The following is an 18,949-nucleotide window of genomic DNA, read 5'->3' as shown; positions in this document are numbered from 1 at the left end:
CTATCACTCAATGAATGACCTGATTGACTTTACTTGTTACTAGTGTATCTCTTACATCATGCCTACATTTATAACCTATCAAAGGTGATGGCTTATGTCAATTTTAAAGTTAGAACACGGTGGGCTGGATTGATACTGGAGGCGGGACTACAACTTTTGGGGTTGTAGTTCCGCCTCCATCGAGTTGTGGCCAACCCACGCGATTTTCACTTGATTGACCTTGTTGAGCCCGCCCAGCGGGCTCAGCAGGCCAATTAAGGACCACCCGGCAACAGGTGACATCACAGATTGACATTTCATCTGTCAAGAGCTTTTGACAGATAAAATATCAGCATTTGACAGCTATTTGAAGCTGTCAAACACTGACAATCTGTACACTAAGTTAATTCCTTCCTCTCAGGCTGATTTAAGAGATCTCTCCAGAACAGAAAGCAGAATGCTGCAGATTTTGACAGCTCGCAGCCATTCTGCTTTCTGTACCGGTGAGATGAGGGACTCCCGAGACCTGAAGGAAGGAAGGCTGTAAAGGTAAGTAAAACTTCTTTAAACACTCTACACACACCAAACACACTTACCTCTGCACTTATGCACCCATCACTCACCTGAACACCGGACATCTCGAACCCTCCAAGCCCTTCAGCCCGAGGGTCTGCCTCGCTAACTTGGCGTAGTTTGGAGCTGTCGGGAATCCCACACTTCAGGGATAAAAATAGGGATTAGGCTAAAAACTGCCTGTTAACTACCTGTTAACAGGCAGTTAATTGGCACTAATCCCCTTCCCGCCTTGGGGAGGCGGGTCCCAGCACAGGTCGGTTATCCGCCTCCTTTGAAACTGGCATGGAGGCGGGATGGATTCATGCCCCCCGATTTCGCGATTTTAAACTCTCACGTGCCTCCAATCCCGCCTCCACAGACCAATGAAAATCCTGCCCCTTGTCTTTATTATAAAGGATCTTTAACGTAAAAGCAAGTATGCAAACTAAAAAAACTAAATGCAACTAACCCACAGATGCCAAGCCAGTATCAGCTGTGAACAATGCAATTGAATAATTAATTTAATGTACACATCCGGGGTTCAAAATGATCCTCAGCTACAAAATCTACTTGTCCAAAATCAAGTTTCCTTGGTTACACTGGATAAGGAGGAGCTCCACACCAGATCTACAACATTCTGAACTCAGAAAAATCTGAATTGCATCAGAATTACAATAATTTGAAAATGTCTGGCTTTAAGACAACATATAACAGGAGCTTTCTTGTTTTTTTTACATCAAACTTTTCTGCAAACGTGATGCCACTTTGGAAGTACTGTACCTACTCTCCATAATGCCCTCTCTCACCATACAAATGCTTTAGGAAATAGTAGCATCAACTGGAAGGAGTAATATATATTTCTTGTAGATCTATTCATTCAATCTGTTAATGCCCATGTTGGTCTAGTAATTATGCATCCTTTTTGCTAGTATTTCAATGGATCCCATTATTATATTGGTCTAAAAGACTCTCTTATTGCTAACATCACATGTGCAAATGAATTTTAAAAAAGTAATCTGGGTAAAGAACAACCAAAACAAGGAACACTCCAGGCCATGTATGAATACAAAAATGCATCTACAAGACTGGTAGCATACAACTTGTAATTAGTTACAAGAAAAGCAAGAAATAAACATATAGGGAGAAGGATCACACACACAATGCTGTTGTGCTAGAAATCTGTAAAGGGTCCTTTGGACGTAAATATCAATTACATCCTAACCTAAGCTGAGTCAGTTCGCACTTCACAAACAATAAGCCAGGAAGGGACAACCACACTTGGGAGGAAATGACTCAAATCTTTGTGCCCAATTCTCTGTGAATGGACTATTTTCCAGCGCACTGAAGCCTGGTAACTGCTAGAACAGCACTATCTGAATGCAATGACATGGAATGAATGCAATGACATGGAATGAAGAACAAGAAATTATAGGTCAATCCATGTGGGATATCTAGATCAATTCAAAGAGACAGTTTAAAAAAAAGTATACATGGAACTTGAAATAATTGTCATTCATTCCTGCTACTACCTTCCAATTATTTCCAAATATAAAAATCAAAGGATACCTATTTATTCTGCAAACAGCTATATTTGTTCAAATTTGCTATTATTTAGCTTGCACACTAGAGTTTTCATGTTCCTATGAAATTCATATCATCTGACCTGTGCTTCCATTTTTGCCCTTCGTTCCTCCTCCTCTTTTCTCCTCCTCATGTTCTCATTTTCCTGTTTGGCCTCTGCGAAGGCTTGGAGGAACTGATCAAAAATCCCAAAGAATTCATCAGGCTGTATTTTGCCGGTTTCTTCTCCAAAGTGCTTTACGGCTTTATTAAACTGGGAGGGGAGATGGGGAAGAGAAGGGAAACAGAAATTTGTTTACAGATCAATATAAAAACAGAAAGCACATTTGTAACACCAAAGAAATAGTTTTCCAGTAGATAAAATTGCTCAAACAGTACAGTTCACTATTGTTTGTCCACTTTCAGTTGCACGTATCAGAAAATTCTCTCAACTTATGATTTTTAAAAAAAAAACGAATCTTTCCATTCCTCACATGGATTTCAGCTCAAAATATGTAACCCAAAATCTGATGCTTGGCCAAGTACTAGCTGCTAACACAGGATGCAATTACTTCTTTTTAAGATATCGATAATAAACCTCTTCCAATTGGATAAATTACAAATTTTGCGAAATAGCAATGAGATTTCTGAGACACATTTTTAGAACAAGAGATGTTTTTGAAACTCTGGAAATTCCTTCCTCATCTACATTTTTAAGTTATATTAGGATTTCATCTTCCCTTGCATCAATCCCAAACCTCATCCAATTCTACTCTGATCCTGGGTTCAATAACCTGCAGTCTCCCTGCCCCCCCTCTTCTGGGAAATGCCACTTCACAACTCATCATCTCTAGCAAGAGACTAAGTAAATCATGGCACAAATCTGCATTCTACTACAGTATTTGGCACCACTCTCTCTGTCTCCCCCATCCAAAAAGAAAAGCTGATTTACATGTCCACCATCTTCAATTGTGCTAATCCAGCAATGCTCTAGTTATACCATAGTCTTCTAATATTATACAACAGTGCCACATCATGCACAGAATTACTGGAGCAGGATCTGCACATTAACATGAATTAATATGCAATCTAGTTAGGTATTATCTGTTCCTGATTTCAGCATGTCTCTTCAACCCCCACCCACGCTCTCCCAAATCTTGTTCTGCTCCTCATCCCTATTCCCCCTTTACCAAGAGCCAATAAAAGCAGCAGTAAAAAGATTAATACACACTGTAGTGCACAACAATTTATTTTAGATCATAAAACTATAGTAAACATTTTATGAGTAAAACATTAATTTACTAAGTTGCTTTGATGTAGCTTTTATTTCCTCTCATCATACAGTTTCACTATTAATACCATCTGTACACATTTCTTTATAGGTCTGAGGGAAACGTATTCATTTTATTAAGCACAGAAGCTAGGCATGTAGCTTAGCATTCAAATAAAGGATGTATAACCACAGAAATTCCTAAGATCATCAGGTGGTCAAAAATATTCATTACAGAGCTAATTTCTACATGGCCGATGTTAGGCACATTTGTGTTCAGATATTAAATAATGACAACAGGGCCCCACTCAAAGACAAAAGATTTTCACTTCCCAAGATGAGTCATGGATGCAAACAGGCAGACCAAAATTTATAGGGAAGATTACAACACAATTAAATATTTAAAATAAACCATATTAAAAAGTTGATTGCCAATGAATTTCTAACAAAATTCGTGTTTGACAGCAGGGACTGATAAAAATGTTATTTTCCAATTGGAATAAAATTAATGTTCAGGACTCAAACAGTGCAACAATAAAAGGCTAACTTTTTGAATCTGTTCTTTTCCCATAGATTCTTAAATAAAATAGGTCATTTTTCAATTAATATTCTATAAGCACTTGACTTTTGCAGTTCTGCCACAGATCTTGACTTGATGTAACCATTTTTTTCTCCTGTGTAAGCGGTCTAGAAACAGCAGTCTTAATTGTGCTAGTACAGAAGCTGAAAATGGCAAATCATTTTATTTATACTGACTCTGCCAGCAAATATCTGGCTCTGGTTGTGTAGTTCTAAAACCAGGTAACTAGTGGCAGTACGATGTTGTTCCACGTTAGAACATCATCATGTGGCACCAGAGTGGAAGGAAGTACGTCTGACTCCCCGACTCCATAGTTTTCAATCTCAGTCATCCTGCATGGGGAGTTGCTGAGCAGTGACCAGCCTACTCCCTGTTGGGAGATAGTGAATCTCCATCTACAACTGTGCCACGGCAGTATTACCAGCAGTCCAAGAGCAGGATGCACACTCACGCAGCAAGTCCATGGCATGGAGAGACTGAAAGGTATAAGGAAAGAAAACTAGAAAAAATGGGGTTCATGTCCACAGGGGGCACAAGTCCCATAAAACTTCAAATGTACTGGGTTGATACAGTAAAGGGATACAAGATTCTAAAAATACTTAAAACTTTGTATGTTAATTTACCAGATCTTTAGCTTCCAACAGAAGATCCTCCACATCAGAGAAGCTAAAACTTGCAACAGTGATAAACTGACTCACTACAGAAGCAAACTTGTCACCGGACTGTGCAGGTTGTGACTTCTGATATTCCAACTCCTATGAAAAAAAAAACAGAAAGTGATCTACTTTTCTAATAACTCAGTTTAAAAAAAACATTGTTTAAATATTTTCCCCTCTTCACAGATCTTGACAGTTTATAGCACTGACAAGTGATTACAAAACTCCTTCAATATTGATACTCGGGGCAGAGGGGTGGGGGGAAGAACAGAAGTGCTTGCGGTAGTCTGACTAGCAGCAGCCATGTTTTTCATCAGCTCTTTTCTAGCTTCTGCTGATGAAACTGTATCACATTACAAAGAGTCATTTTACCAAAACAATTAAATGACAATTGTTAGCTAACCACTTTAAAAGGCTGCGTAGTATAAATACAGTACTAGAGTATTTCCCCTTTCCAACTTCATTTGTGCTTTCCTCCCACTTTTCTTTAAAGCACGAAAGATGAAAGACAAACAGGAATCGTGCAAGATCACAGCAAAGTGTGTTACTAAGCCAACAATAAAAAGCCACCCTTTTTGAATAGTGTACACTTATTTCCATCTGTGATGCATAGGCATAATTGTCAGCACAAATAACATGGCACTTATTAAAATAACTTAAAAGTCAGCCTTTACTTTTTAAAATACCATAATTTGAATTCCAAATCCAAATCATAAAGGGGAGAAATGTTGTATTCTGACCAAGAAATCAGATATGTAATGTTATTTCAGGCCTCACTAAAAATAACATTCATAAAGATTTCATAGTTAACGAAATGCAAAATAATTCTAACTTCAGAAATAATGCTATTAACTAGTTTATCGTATTACAATTCATAATATTCTAAAAGGTAGTCCAAGGATGCAGAGAAGGACAAGCCACTAAAAAATCCTACAAAGTTGATCTTGTGCATCTAGCTTCCCCCTTTTTAAATGCCTGTAACAATAGAATTACACAGGAAAGCTAAATAAAAACACAAAGTAACCAGCAAATCAGAGCTGGCCAATGTGTTTCCTGTGACTGAAATGCAGATCACGTACAATGCACGACTCCTGGTCACCTCCAAGTGTCAGCACAACATCGCACTATCAGTAGAAATATTTTGTACAAATGTGCAAACGCTGAATTAACTGTAACAAGCTTATTAAAAGTTACATTTGACACAGAGAAATCGGGGTGCTCTGGTGCAAATACAAGTGCACAATATGGAAAGGAAAAGGCACACATGTAGTGGAGGAAGGAAATACGTCTGATGTGAAGGGAAATGGGATAACACTAATGACCGTCAAGGCTTCCCACCCTGGCTTCCTTTGAATATATAATAAAGAAAACAATCTAACAAGGACTATAACAATGAAAAAAAGTACAGGGAATACTTACATTCTCCACAGCCTTCAGACCACTTCTCAAGCTATTGAATTCTTTTTCCAGCTCAATCAAACTACAAAAAAAAAATCACACATCTCTGATAAATGAACATGATACAGAGAACAACTTTCCAATCATTAACACTAAATCCCATTTTAAACTTTAAAAAAAAATTAAATCCCACTTCTCCAAGATTAGAGATTGATTTTTTGACATTTTAGAACATCAGGTTGTTTTATGGGGAGGGGGGGGGGGGGGGAGAATGACATCATCATCAATGTTACATCTAAAAGCCAAGCAGTTAAATTATAATTTCCAAGATCTGTTTATTTTCTGGTGCATTTCTAGAATGATTATTCAATTAAACATAATCAGTGAATGCTGAGATCATCATCATCTAGGTCACTCAGCCAGACTGGCAAGGAGTGGAAATCAGCTCTGAAATAGTTAAGAACTCACAATGCTTCAGCAATCCAGTCATTTGAGCTGTAGTTTAATTCAGCTTTTATGAAGTTAGACAAAGTTATTTGCTCCAAAAGACACACATTCTTTATCCCAACCCAACTCCACCCTACCCCGCCAGTGTTACCAGTGCTTATGACTGGCTCATCATCATGCGCAATCTCATCACTGACAAATCCCACTTTTTAGAGTCAGTGTCAAGTACCAATGCCTGATTTGCAACAACACTCAACAAGCTTGGCACCATCCAGGACAGAGCAGTCTGCTTGGTCGGCAGCCCATCCACCACCTTAAGCATTTACTCACTCCACCACTGGTTCATTGTAGCTGCAGTATGTACTATTTACAGGCTGCACTGCTGCAACTCACCAAGGCTTCTTCGGCAGCACCTCCCAAACCTACGACCTCCACCACCTAGAAAGACAAAATTCTGGAACTCCGTATCTAACAGCTCTGTGGGAGCACCTTCACCACGCAGATTGCAGTGGTTCAAAAAGGGGGCTCACCAGCACCTTCTCAAGGGCAACTAGAGATGGTCAATAAATGCTGGTCTTGCTAGAGATGCCCATAACACAAGAATGAATAAAAATAAAGGCACTGCATGTAGCCTGTCTCCTCCTTCAACCCAGGATGACTTGCTTCCACACTAAAAATGAGTTCTCCGGTGACTGATTAGTCCAATGCGGGACCTACAGTCTCTGTCACAGGTGGGGCAGACGGTGGTTGAAGGGGTGGGTGGGGTGCTTGGGTTAACGTGCACTCCTTGCACTGGGCTTCCGCTTGCTCCCGGCGAAGAGACTCGAGGTGTTCGGCGCCTTCCCGGATGCTTCTCCTCCACTTTGTATGGTCTTAGGCCAAGGATTCCCAGGTGTCGGTGGGTTGTTACACTTTTTCAAGGAGGCTTTGAGGGTGTCCTTGAAGCGTTTCCTCTGCCCACCTGGGGCTCTCTTGCCGTGCCGGAGCTCCGAGTAGAGCGCTTGTTTTGGGAGTCTCGTATCGGGCATGCGGACAATGTGACCGTCCATCGGAGCTGATCGAGCATGGTCAAAGCTTCGATGCTGGGGATGTTGGTCTGAGCAAGAACACTGACGTTGGTGCGCCTAGCCTGCCAATGGATTTGCAGGATCTTGCCGAGGCAGCGTTGGTGGTACCTCTCCAGTGCTTTGAGGTGCCTGCTGTACATGGTCCATGTCTCTGAGGCATACAGCAGGGCGGGTATCACTGCTGCTCTGTAGACCATGAGCTTAGTGCCGGGTTTGAGGTCCTGGTCTTCAAACACTCTCTTCCCCATCATAGCCTGTAATGCTTCAACAAGAGGGAAATTGGCATGAGGATTGGATGTCAAGGGTAGAGAAGGGCTGCTGGTACTTTTTCAGTTGCATGAAACAAGAGACATTTCATTCCTACAGATGCATGTTGTCTGAGATGACAACGTAGAACAGAAGTGATGCTGCCCAAGCCGTGCATCTTTTATACAGCATGGAAGGGAGAATTGCAGGACTAAAAACCTGATGCTATGTTATCACTAGCACTCAAAGTGGCACAATTTTTGCCATTCTATTAACAGCTCGATACGTGAAGGACAAAAATGAAGAAATCTGTTTCTGAATCACACGCCGTACGTATAATTCACTGTTGCCCGAAAAAATTCGCAAATTAACTGAAATAAATAGGGATGGCTCAACCATCATTTGGTTAAGTGGTTTAATCTTTCAAAAGCGTGTTGCGTAAGGCTCTCATTACACTAATTATTTGCAGTCACATGTCTTGAGAACTTACTTTACTTTGGCTGCATCAGGAATGCTATGCAACTCATCATAGATGTTCACCACTTTTGGGTATTTCTTCTCCAAAATTGTAATCAAATAGTGCAAAAGGGTAATGTTCCTTGAACAAGAATAATAATGTTAATTCTTTTTACGCAAAGATACAAAGCAATAAGAATCTATGATGCAACATCAAAGAGAACCCCAAAAGAATCTGCAGTCACAAAATGGCCAAAATATCTTCCTAATTCCTCCCAATCTGGACTGAGTAAAATGTAAAAGAAACCCTAAACATAACCTTATCCCCTGCTGTGATCAACTTCCAATGTCCAAATGTTCAACAAAAAAAAAAGGTACTTCCTTCTGGTATAATCATCAACTCCTTAATTTAAAGCCAAATCTGTTCCCTCTGACATTTGACCATGCTGGAGACGCTATGCAAGATGCATATGGAGATTCTATGTGAATGACGGCTGAATTTTTAGGGAGGCATTGTCAAAGGGGTAGGGACGGCGTGAGAAGGGCAAACAACTAATCTCAGTTGGAACAGTACCAATTTGTTGAAGGTTTTCGGTGTGGTCCAATAAATCTGCATTAAAAGCACACAGTGCATACTTCTTTATAACAATTTATAAAAGCAGGAAGTTACAAAGGGACATACAGACTATGTGAATGGGCAAAACTATGGCAGATGGGAGTTCAATGTGGGGAAGTGTGAGGTCATCCATTTTATATCCAAGAGAGACAAATTGGAGTATTTTCTTAATGGAGAGAGACTAGAAGCTGTGGAGGAGAAAGGGGATTTAGGTGTCCATGAACACAAATCATTAAAAACTAGTGCACAGGTAGAAAAAGTATTCAAAAAGGCTAGTGGAATGTTGACCTTTATCTCAAGGGGGATTGGAATTCATATGTGGGGAAGTGATGCTTCAGTTCTACAGAGCCTTGGTTAGACCCCATCTGGAGTATTGCGTTCAGTTTTGGGCACTGCAGCTTAGGAAGAATATATTGGCCTTGGAGGGGGTACAGCAAAGATTTACTAGAATGGCACCAGGGCTTAAAGGGTAAATTATGAGGTCAGGTTGCATAAACTTGGTTTGTATTCATTTGAGTTCAGAAGGTCGAGTTGTGATCTAATTGACATGTTTAAAATGATAAAGGGATTTGATAGGGTGGATACAGAGAAACTATTTCTTCTGGTGAGGAAATCCAAAACAAGGGGCCACCATTTTAAAATTAGAGATAGGCCTTTTAAGAGTGAAATCCAGAAGCACTTTTTTGTTTACACAAATAGTAGAAGAAATCTGGAACACTTGCCCCCAAAAGGCTGTGCATGCTGGGTCAATTGACATTTTCAAGACCGAGATCGATAAGATTTTTGTTAGGCAAGGGTATCATAAGGGATATGAAGTAAAGGCAGGTACAGATCAGCCATGATCTAATAGAATGGCAGAACAGACTTGAAGAGTTGAAGTGGATTGTTTTACTGATTTCTGAGGTTAATGTGTAAACCCCCAACCCGGCTTTGAACACTTGGAAGACTAGCCTCTGCTAAGGTCATGTTCTTGTTCAGTTTTAATGTTAGCCTCTATAGCCAACAAGCATAATAGACTGAAGAAAAATCTTTGATTATAATCTAGGTAAGGTAACAGGGAGCAGCACTGCCTCTAAAGTTGACAAAGCAGCAATCAACAATCAACGAGCAGAGTCAGTAATATCTTACTTTTCAATACTAGACTTGGTGTCTCCAATCTTGTTGAGACTAGAGAGTTTGAAACCATAAGCATTGCCTCTTTGTCCCTTGTTCATGTAATTGCCAAAAGCTAAAACCACCTCCAGCAGCTGCTTCAGATTTTTGCTCTGCAGAACTTCCTTGGAACTCGAACGAATAGCTGGAAAATAAAAAAAACAAATCACATTGGTGAAACTAGCTCTGATAATAGTATACTAAATCCCAGCTGAGGTACAAAATATTTAAAATTAAATGGACAAACTTTACAACTTAACAAAATTAAAAAGAAACTCAAAGCATATTCTGATGCTAGCTTAAGCTTTTGCTTGAAGTGATAAAGCAATGAAATTTGTCACTTTCGATGGTTTGGCAAAAATAAAATGAAATTTGCACCAGGAACTTTGCATTAAAATAGTAAACAAAACAAACTTGCTATAAAGGAGCAACCTTCCCAGCTCCTCTGATAAACAAGACACTTCATTTGCCAGGTTTCATAATCAACCCTGGATATAATACACTCAATTCAAATAATTTTTTTTAATAACCTCTAATTCAAAGTTTCATTTGGTGGGTCCTGAAACATGACAGTAGCATTCTAGGCATGACAAAAAAGATGCAAGTACAAGCCCTTGAATTAAATTGGGCCAGATATTTTGTTAAAATTTGACTAAAATTGTAACAGTTGAATTCTGATGGAGATTTGCTCTGAAACTGCTCAATAGAAATGTTAGTGTCGCATAAATAAGGAATGCTTTTTTGCGTGGGCTGACATTTCCTGAAATCAGTGGTAGTTACATTTCTGCCAATATTTCTCAGATTATGGTATAGTACTTGCTTGCTTATTTTAAATACTATGCCCGAGTTGAATTATGTAACTTGGAATTTTCATGGTTCAGAAACATAGAAGATAGGAGCAGGAGTAGGCCATTCGGCCCCTCGAGCCTGCTCTGCCATTTAATGAGATCGTGGCTGATCATCCAAATTCAGTACCCTGTCCCTGCCTTCTCCCCATATCCCTTGATCCCTTTAGCCTTAAGAAATATATCTAACTCCTTCTTGAATATATTTAATGAATTGGCCTCTACTGCCTTCTGTGGTAGAGAATTCCACAGGTTCACCACTCTCTGGGTGAAGAAATTCCTCCTCATCTCAGTCCTAAATGGCTTACCCCTTATCCTTAGACTGTGACCCCTGGTTCTGGACTCCCCCGCCATCAGGAACATCCTTCCTGCATCTAGTCTGTCTAGTCCTGTCAGAATTTTATAAGTTTCAATGAGATCCCCTCTCATTCTTCTAAACTCTAGTGAATATAAGCCTAATCGACCCAATCTCTCCTCATAAGTTATTCCTGCCATCCCAGGTATCAGTCTGGTGAATCTTCGCTGCACTCCCTCCATAGCAAGAACATCCTTCCTCAGATAAGGGGACCAAAACTGCACACAATACTCAAGGTGTGGTCTCACCAAGGCCCTGTACAACTGCAGCAAGACATCCTTGCTCCTGTACTCGAATCCTCTCACTATGAAGGCCAACATACTATTTGCCTTCTTAACCGCCTGCTGCACCTGCATGCTTACCTTCAGCGACTGGTGCACAAGGACACCCAGGTCCCGTTGCACTTCACCTCTATTCCCAATCTATTGCCGTTCAGATAATAATCTGTCTTCCTGTTTTTGCCACTGAAATGGATAACCTCGCATTTATCCACATTATACTGCATTTGCCATGCATCTGCCCAATCACCCAACCTGTCCAAATCATACTGGAGTTTCTCTGCATCCTCCTCACAGCACACACGCCCACCCAACTTTGTGTCGTCTGCAAACTTGGAGATATTACATCTAGTTCCCTCATCTAGATCATTTATATATATTGTGAATAACTGGGGTCCCAGTACCAATCCCTGCGGTACCCCACTAGTCACTGCCTGCCACTCGGAAAAAGACCCGCTTATTCCAACTCTTTGCTTCCTGTCTGCCAACCAGTTCTCTATCCAAGACAGTATCTTACCCCCAGTCCCGCATGCTTTAACTTTGCACGCTAATCTCTTATGCGGGACCTTATCGAAAGCCTTCTGAAAGTCTAAATACAACACATCCACTGGTTCTCCCTTAGCTATTCTACCAGTTACATGCTCAAAAAATTCCAGTAGATTAGTCAAGCATGATTTACCTTTTGTAAATCCATGTTGACTTTGTCCGATCCTGTCACTGTTTTCCAAGTGCTCTGTTATTACATCTTTTATAATGGACTCTAGCATTTTCCCCACTACCGATGTCAGACTTACCGGTCTATAATTCCCCGTTTTCTCTCTACCACCTTTTTAAAAAACATTAGCTATCCTCTAATCCATGGGAACTGTTCCAGAGTCTATCGAGTTCTGGAAGATGACCAGCAATGCATCTACTATTTCTAGGGCCACTTCCTTAAGTACCCTAGGATGTAGATTATCAGGCCCTGGGGATTTGTTGGCCTTCAATCCCGTCAATTTCCCTAACACCATTTCCCTACATATACTGATTTCATTCAGTTCCTCCCTCTCATTAGACCCTATGTTCCCCAACATCTCTGGGAGGTTATTTGTGTCCTCCTTTGTGAAGACAGAACCAAAATGTGTTTTTAATTGGTCTGCCATTTCTTTGTTCCCCATTATAAATTCCCCTGATTCTGACTGCAAGGGACATACGCTTGACTTCACCAATCTTATTCTCTTCACATATCTATAGAAGCTTTTACAGTCAGTTTTTATGTTCCCTGCAAGCTTACTCTCAATCTATTTTCCCCCTCTTTTTGTCCTCCTTTGCTGAATCCTAAACTGCTCCCAATCCTCAGGTTTGCTGCTTTTTCTGGCCAAATTATATATGTCCTCTCCTTGGATCTTATGCTATCCCTAATTTTCCTTGTTAGCCACAGTTGAGTCACCTTTTTTGTTTTATTTTTATGCCAAACAGGGATGAACAAATTCTGTAGTTCATCCATGTGATCTTTGAATGTTTGCCATTGCCTATCCACCGTCACCCCTTTAAGTAACATTCCCAATCCATCCTAGCCAACTCGTGCCTCATACCATCGTAGTTTCCTTTATTTAAATTCAAGACCCTAGTCTCTGAGTCAACTATTTCACTCTCCATTTTAATGAAGAATTCTATCATATTATGATCGCTCCGACCCAAGGGGCCTCGTACAGCAAGATTGCTAATTAATCCTTTCTCATTACACAATACCCAGTCTAAGATGGCCTGATCTCTAGTTGGTTCCTCGACATATTGGTCCAGGAAACCATCCCATATACACTCTAGGAATTCCTCCACCACAGTATTGTTACTAATTTGGTTAGCCCAATCTATATGTAGATTAAAGTCACCCATGATAACTGCTATGCCCTTATTGCATGCATCTCTAATTTCCCGTTTAATGCCATCCCCAACCTCAGCATTACTGTTTGGGGGTCTGTATACCACTCCCACTAATGTTTTCTGCTCCTTGGTATTTCTCAGCTCTGCCCATACAGATTCCACATCATCAGAGCTAATATCCTTCCTTACTATTGTGTTATACTCCTCTTTAACCAGCAATGCTACCCCACCTCCTTTTCCTTCCTGAATACCCCTGGATGTTCAATTCCCAGACTTGGTCATCCTGGAGCCATGTCTCCATAATCCCAATTATATCATATCCGTTTACATCTATTTACGCAGCTAATTCATCCACCTTATTATGAATGCTCCTCGCATTAAGACACAAAGCCTTCAGGCTTGATTTTTTAACACTCTTAGTCCTTTTAGAATTCTTATTTACTGTGGCCCTGTTTGATTTACACCCTTGATTTCTCTGCCTTCCACTTTTGCTTTTCTCCTTCCTGTCTTTTGATTCTATCCTTGCTTCCCAACCCCCTGCCATTTCAGTTTGAACCCTCCCCAACAGCACTAGGAAACACTCCCCCGAGGACATCGGTTCCGGTCCCACCCAAGTGCAAACCGTCCAGTTTGTACTGGTTCCCCACCTCCCCCAGAAGCGGTTCCAATGTCCCAGGAATTTGAATCCCTCCCCCTTGCACCATTCCTCTAGCCACGTATTCATCTGAAATATCCTTCTATTTCTACTCTGACTAGCACGTGGCACTGGTAGCAATCCTGAGATTACTACCTTTGAGGTCCTATTTTTTAATTTACCTCCTAACTCCCTATATTCAGCTTTTAGTACCTCATCCTGTTTTTTATCCTATATCGCTGGTACCTATATGCACCACAACAACTGACTGTTCACCCTCCCCCTCCAGAATGCCCTGCAGCCACTCTGAAACATCCTTGACCTTTGCACCGGGGAGGCAACATACTATCCTGGAGTCTCGTTTGTGGCCGCAGAAATGCCTATCTATTCCCCTTACAATAGAAGCCCCTATCACTATAGCTCCACCGCTCTTTTTCCTCCCGTCCTGTGCAGCAGGACCACCCATGGTGCCAGGAAGTTGGCTGCTGCTGCCTTCCCCCGATAAGCCATCCCCCTCAACAATATCCAAAGTGGGATATCTGTTTGAAAGAGGGGGATGGCCACAGGGGACCCCTGCACTACCTGCCTGGCGGTCACCCATTCCCTTCCTGCCTGTGCAGCCTTTACCTGCGGTGTGACCAACTCCCTAAACGTGTTATCCACGATGTGCTCAGCATCGCGAATGCTCCAGTATGTATCCATTCGCAGCTCCAGCAATGCGGTCTGTCAGTAGCTGCAGCTGGATACACTTCCTGCACAAGTTTTGAAAACTGATCCATGATCTGATCTCCTGTGTGACCGAGCTTGGCTGGTACGACTCAACACCAAGGGACCAATTTTAACTACCCTCGCCTGGCGGAAACCAGGCAGGAGCTGCAATTAAAATAACCGGAGTCAGTCGCCCCCACCCGACCGATCCCACTTCCTTCCCACTGTGCCCCCATATTAACCTGCTCTTTTGAATAGGTGAGCAGGACACCCGCAGGAAGGAAGTGGCGTCCTAGTTAAAATATGCAGATCGGGTCCAATTATGTCATCAGGACCTGATCTGCAATTTCAAGCTGAGTCTTGAGCGGGTAAAGGAACCAGTGTCGGCTCCCCTGTCAGGCAAAACCTGTCAGGAGCTGGATCCTGGGCCAGAAAAGGGTCAGAAGGTAAGTTGTAAATTTATTTTTCAGGTTTCCTTGTGAACCTCACAAGGAAGCCTTGGGCCTCCCTTGTCCTCAGCTCCCCCCTCGACTGCAGCCAGACCCACCATCGTGGCCAGAATGCCCCTCCACCCCCAATCGCAGCCAAATCCTCCAGCACCCCTCTCGATTGCAGACAGAGCCTCCACTAGCGGTCCCTGGCTGCGGCCTCCCGCTACAATTTCCTGCTCCCGCCTAGCAGCCAGGCTGTCAATTTGTCCGGCTGTCAGGCAGGAATCCGCATTCTTTTATTTAAATGAGACGCTGCCGTTAATATCAGCAGGGGCTCCACGTCCCTGGCCTTGCCGGGTTTTCCCCGCGCTCCCCCATTACTATCGGGGCCCAAGTGTCTGACTGGCTCCTACCCAAAGAGAAAACATAGAATTTGCAACATTTTGTGCGGCAACGCGGTAACTGCATGTGCTCACCCTGTATTTTTACTGATCAGGTCAAGGTTTTTTACATTTGAATGCCATTTGTTTTTTCAACTGGCACCGGTTAAAATTGATGCACACAATAGCTTACCATTATAATTTGTAGATATTAAGAGCTAGGTTCTGATTTTTAATAAGAAGGAATCAGTTTTTTCAACTATTTCACTAAGGATTTGGCACAATTGTTTTTGTGAATTTTCTTTCCAATAAAACAAATTACTGATGAACAGACTTTCACCATATTCAATTTGCTTGGGGTATAATTAGTCTGAATATATTGTCCTACAATTCTGATATACCACTTAACCTAACTGGATAAAAAGATGCACTTGCCCACGGCTCATGTAAAGCTTCATTGGTCTCCCAGAAGCCTATGGCAGCCACAAGAAAACATGAATTCAGTAGATTTTGTAATAAACTTCCACACGAAAGTTAATGAACCTTTTGTATAGGACTGTATTTAGCAGGGAGATAGAACAGGTGGAGATGACATCGGATGATGAGATTAGTATTGAGATAACTGCATTTAAAATAAAATTAGGAGATATATTAAATAAACTAATGAAACTCAGGATAAAACCCTTGGTCCGGACGGATTACATCCATGCATTTTAAAAGAATCTAGGGAAGAGATAGCAGAGGCATTACTACACATATTTAGTAATTCATTAGAAAAAGGTGTAGTGCCAGAGGACTGGTGGATAGCTAACGTAATACCTATATTTAAGAAGGGAGATAGAACATGTCCAGGGAACTATAGACCAGTCAGCTTAACATCGGTGGTAGGAAAAATAATGGAATCCCTACTAAAAAGGAGAAAATGGAAGAACATCTAGAAACTAAAAATATAATAATAAATAGTCAGCATGGATTTCAAAAGGGAAAGTCTTGCTTGACCAACCTAATTGAATTTTTGAAGAGGTAATAGAGAGAGTAGACAAGGGTAATGCAGTAGATGTAATTTATCTAGATTTTCAAAAGGCCTTCGATAAGGTACCACATAATAGACTAATGTATAAACATAGAAGATAGGAGCAGGAGTAGGCCCTTCGAGCCTACTCTGCCATTCAATGAGATCATGGCTGATCATCCAAATTCAGTACCCTGTCCCTGCCTTCTCCCCATATCCCTTGATCCCTTTAGCCTTAAGAAATATATCTAACTTCTTCTTGAATATATTTAATGAACTGGCCTCCACCGCCCTCTGTGGCAGAGAATTCCACAGGTTCACCACTCTCTGGGTGAAGAAATTCCTCCTCATTTCAGTCCTAAATGGCTTACCCCTTATCCTTAGACTATGACCCCGGTTCTGGACTCCCCGGCCATCGGAAACATCCTTCTTGCATCTAGTCTGTCCAGGCCTGACAGAATTTTATAGGTTTCGATCAGATCCCCTCTCAATCTTCTAAACTCCAGTGATTATAAGCCCAGTCGACACAATCTCTCCTCATACGTCATTCCTGCCATCCCAGGTATCAGCCTGGTGAATCTTCGCTGCACTCCTTCAATGGCAAGAACGTCCTTCTTCAGATAAGGCGACAAAAACTGCACACAATACTCAAGGTGTGGTCTCAACAAGGCCCTGTACAATTGCAGCAAGACATCCTTGTTCCTGTACTCGAACCCTCTTGCTATGAAGGTCAACATACCATTTGCCTTCTTAGCCACCTGCTGCACCTGCATGCTTACCTTCAGCGACTGGTGCACAAGAATACCCAGGTCTCTTTGCACTTCCCCTTCTCCCAATCTATTGCCATTCAAATAATAATCTGCCTTCCTGTTTTTGCCACCAGTGGATAACCTCACATTTATCCACATTATAGTGCATTTGCCATATTTCTGCCCAATCACCCAACCTGTCCAAATCGTACTGGAGTTTCACGACATCCTCCTCACAGCATACCCTCCCACCCAGCTTTGTGTCGTCTGCAAATTTGGAGATATTACATCCAATTCCCTCGTCCAGATCATTAATGTATATTGTGAACAGCTGGGGTCCTAGGACCGATCCTTGCGGTACCCCACTAGTCACTGCCTGCCACTCGGAAAACGACCCGTTTATTCCAACTCTCTGCTTTCTGTCCGCCAACCAGTTCTCTATCCAAGTCAATACCTTGCCCCCAATCCCATGTGCCTTAATTTTGCACGCTAATCTCTTATGTGGGACCTTATCGAAAGCCTTCTGAAAGTCCAAATACACCACATCCACTGGTTCTCCCTTATCTATTTTACCAGTTACAGCCTCAAAAAATTCAGTAGATTAGTCAAGCATGATTTACCTTTCGTAAATCCATGTTGACTTTGTCCGATCCTGTCGCTGCTTTCCAAGTGCTCTGCTATTACATCTTTTATAATGGACTCTAGCATTTTCCCCACTACTGCTGTCAGGCTTACCGGTCTATAATTCCCCGCTTTTTCTTTACCACCTTTTTTGAATAGTGGGGTAACATTAGCTACCCTCCAATCCATGGGTACTGTTCCAGAGTCTATCGAGTTCTGGAAGATGACCAGCAATGCATCTACTATTTCTAGGGCCACGTCCTTAAGTACCCTAGGATGTAGATTATCAGGCCCTGGGGATTTATCGGCCTTCAGTCCCATCAATTTTCCTAACACCATTTCCCTACAAATACTGATTTCTTTCAGTTCCACCCTTTCATCAGACCCTATGTTCCCCGGCATCTCTGGGAGGTTAGGGAATGCGGAGTCAGGGGGACAAGTAGCAGAATGGATAGTTAGCTGGCTTCAAGACAGAAAGCAGAGAGTAGGGTATCACTGCTGGGATCATTGTTGTTCACAATTTATATTAACGATTTAGATTTTGGGATCAAAAACACAATTTCTAAATTTGCAGATGATACCAAATTTTTTTTTTTGGGGGGGGGGGGGGGGGGTGGTGGGGAAGATAGTCAATACTGCAGAGGACTGCAACAAATTACAAGAAAACATTAATAAACTTGCAGAATTGGTATATAATTGCCAAATGAAATTCAACATAGATAAATGTGAGGTATTACATTTTGGTAAGAAAAATAGGGAGGTCACATATTACTTGGAAAGTAAGAATCTAAGTGGGGTAGAGGAACAAAAAGGGATCTCGGAGTACAAATACACAAATCACTAAAAGTTGAGCCACAGGTTAGCAAGGCCGTAAAAAAGCAAACCAAGCTCTAGGGTTTATTTCTAGAGGGATAGAATTGAAAAGTAGGGAAGTTATGCTAAACCTGTATCGAACTTTGGTTAGACCACACTTACAGTACTACGTACAGTTCTGGTTGCCATATTATAAAAAGAATATAGAGACACTGGAGAGGGTGCAGAGATGATTTACAAGGATGATACCAGAAATGTGAGGGTATACATATCAGGAA

General features: G+C 41.5%; 1 protein-coding gene and 1 long non-coding RNA gene across 2 annotated transcripts in view; one reads left to right on the top strand and one right to left on the bottom strand.

Moving 5' to 3' along the window:
- Nucleotides 1-6,266, top strand: part of LOC147109389 (uncharacterized) — a 64,645-nt gene extending 58,379 nt beyond the window's left edge. Inside the window, exon 3 of the long non-coding RNA XR_015080264.1 lies at nt 5,094-6,266. This is a non-coding gene — a long non-coding RNA (uncharacterized LOC147109389). The remainder of the gene's footprint in view (nt 1-5,093) is intronic.
- Nucleotides 1-18,949, bottom strand: part of daam1a (dishevelled associated activator of morphogenesis 1a) — a 265,075-nt gene that overhangs the window by 2,692 nt on the left and 243,434 nt on the right. The window contains exons 22-26 of the mRNA XM_086003291.1: nt 9,959-10,127; nt 8,249-8,356; nt 6,020-6,080; nt 4,568-4,699; nt 2,198-2,368 (exon numbers count right to left, since the gene is read on the bottom strand). Of these exons, the coding sequence (XP_085859417.1) occupies nt 2,198-2,368; nt 4,568-4,699; nt 6,020-6,080; nt 8,249-8,356; nt 9,959-10,127 (641 nt within the window). The remainder of the gene's footprint in view (nt 1-2,197; nt 2,369-4,567; nt 4,700-6,019; nt 6,081-8,248; nt 8,357-9,958; nt 10,128-18,949) is intronic.

This window comes from Somniosus microcephalus, chromosome 12, assembly GCF_052327205.1.
Source record: "Somniosus microcephalus isolate GS21.2 chromosome 12, FLI_Smic_1.0, whole genome shotgun sequence".
Lineage (NCBI taxonomy): Eukaryota > Metazoa > Chordata > Chondrichthyes > Squaliformes > Somniosidae > Somniosus > Somniosus microcephalus.
The sequence above is the reverse complement of the archived record's forward strand: the minus strand, read 5'-3'. Positions and strand labels throughout refer to the sequence as shown.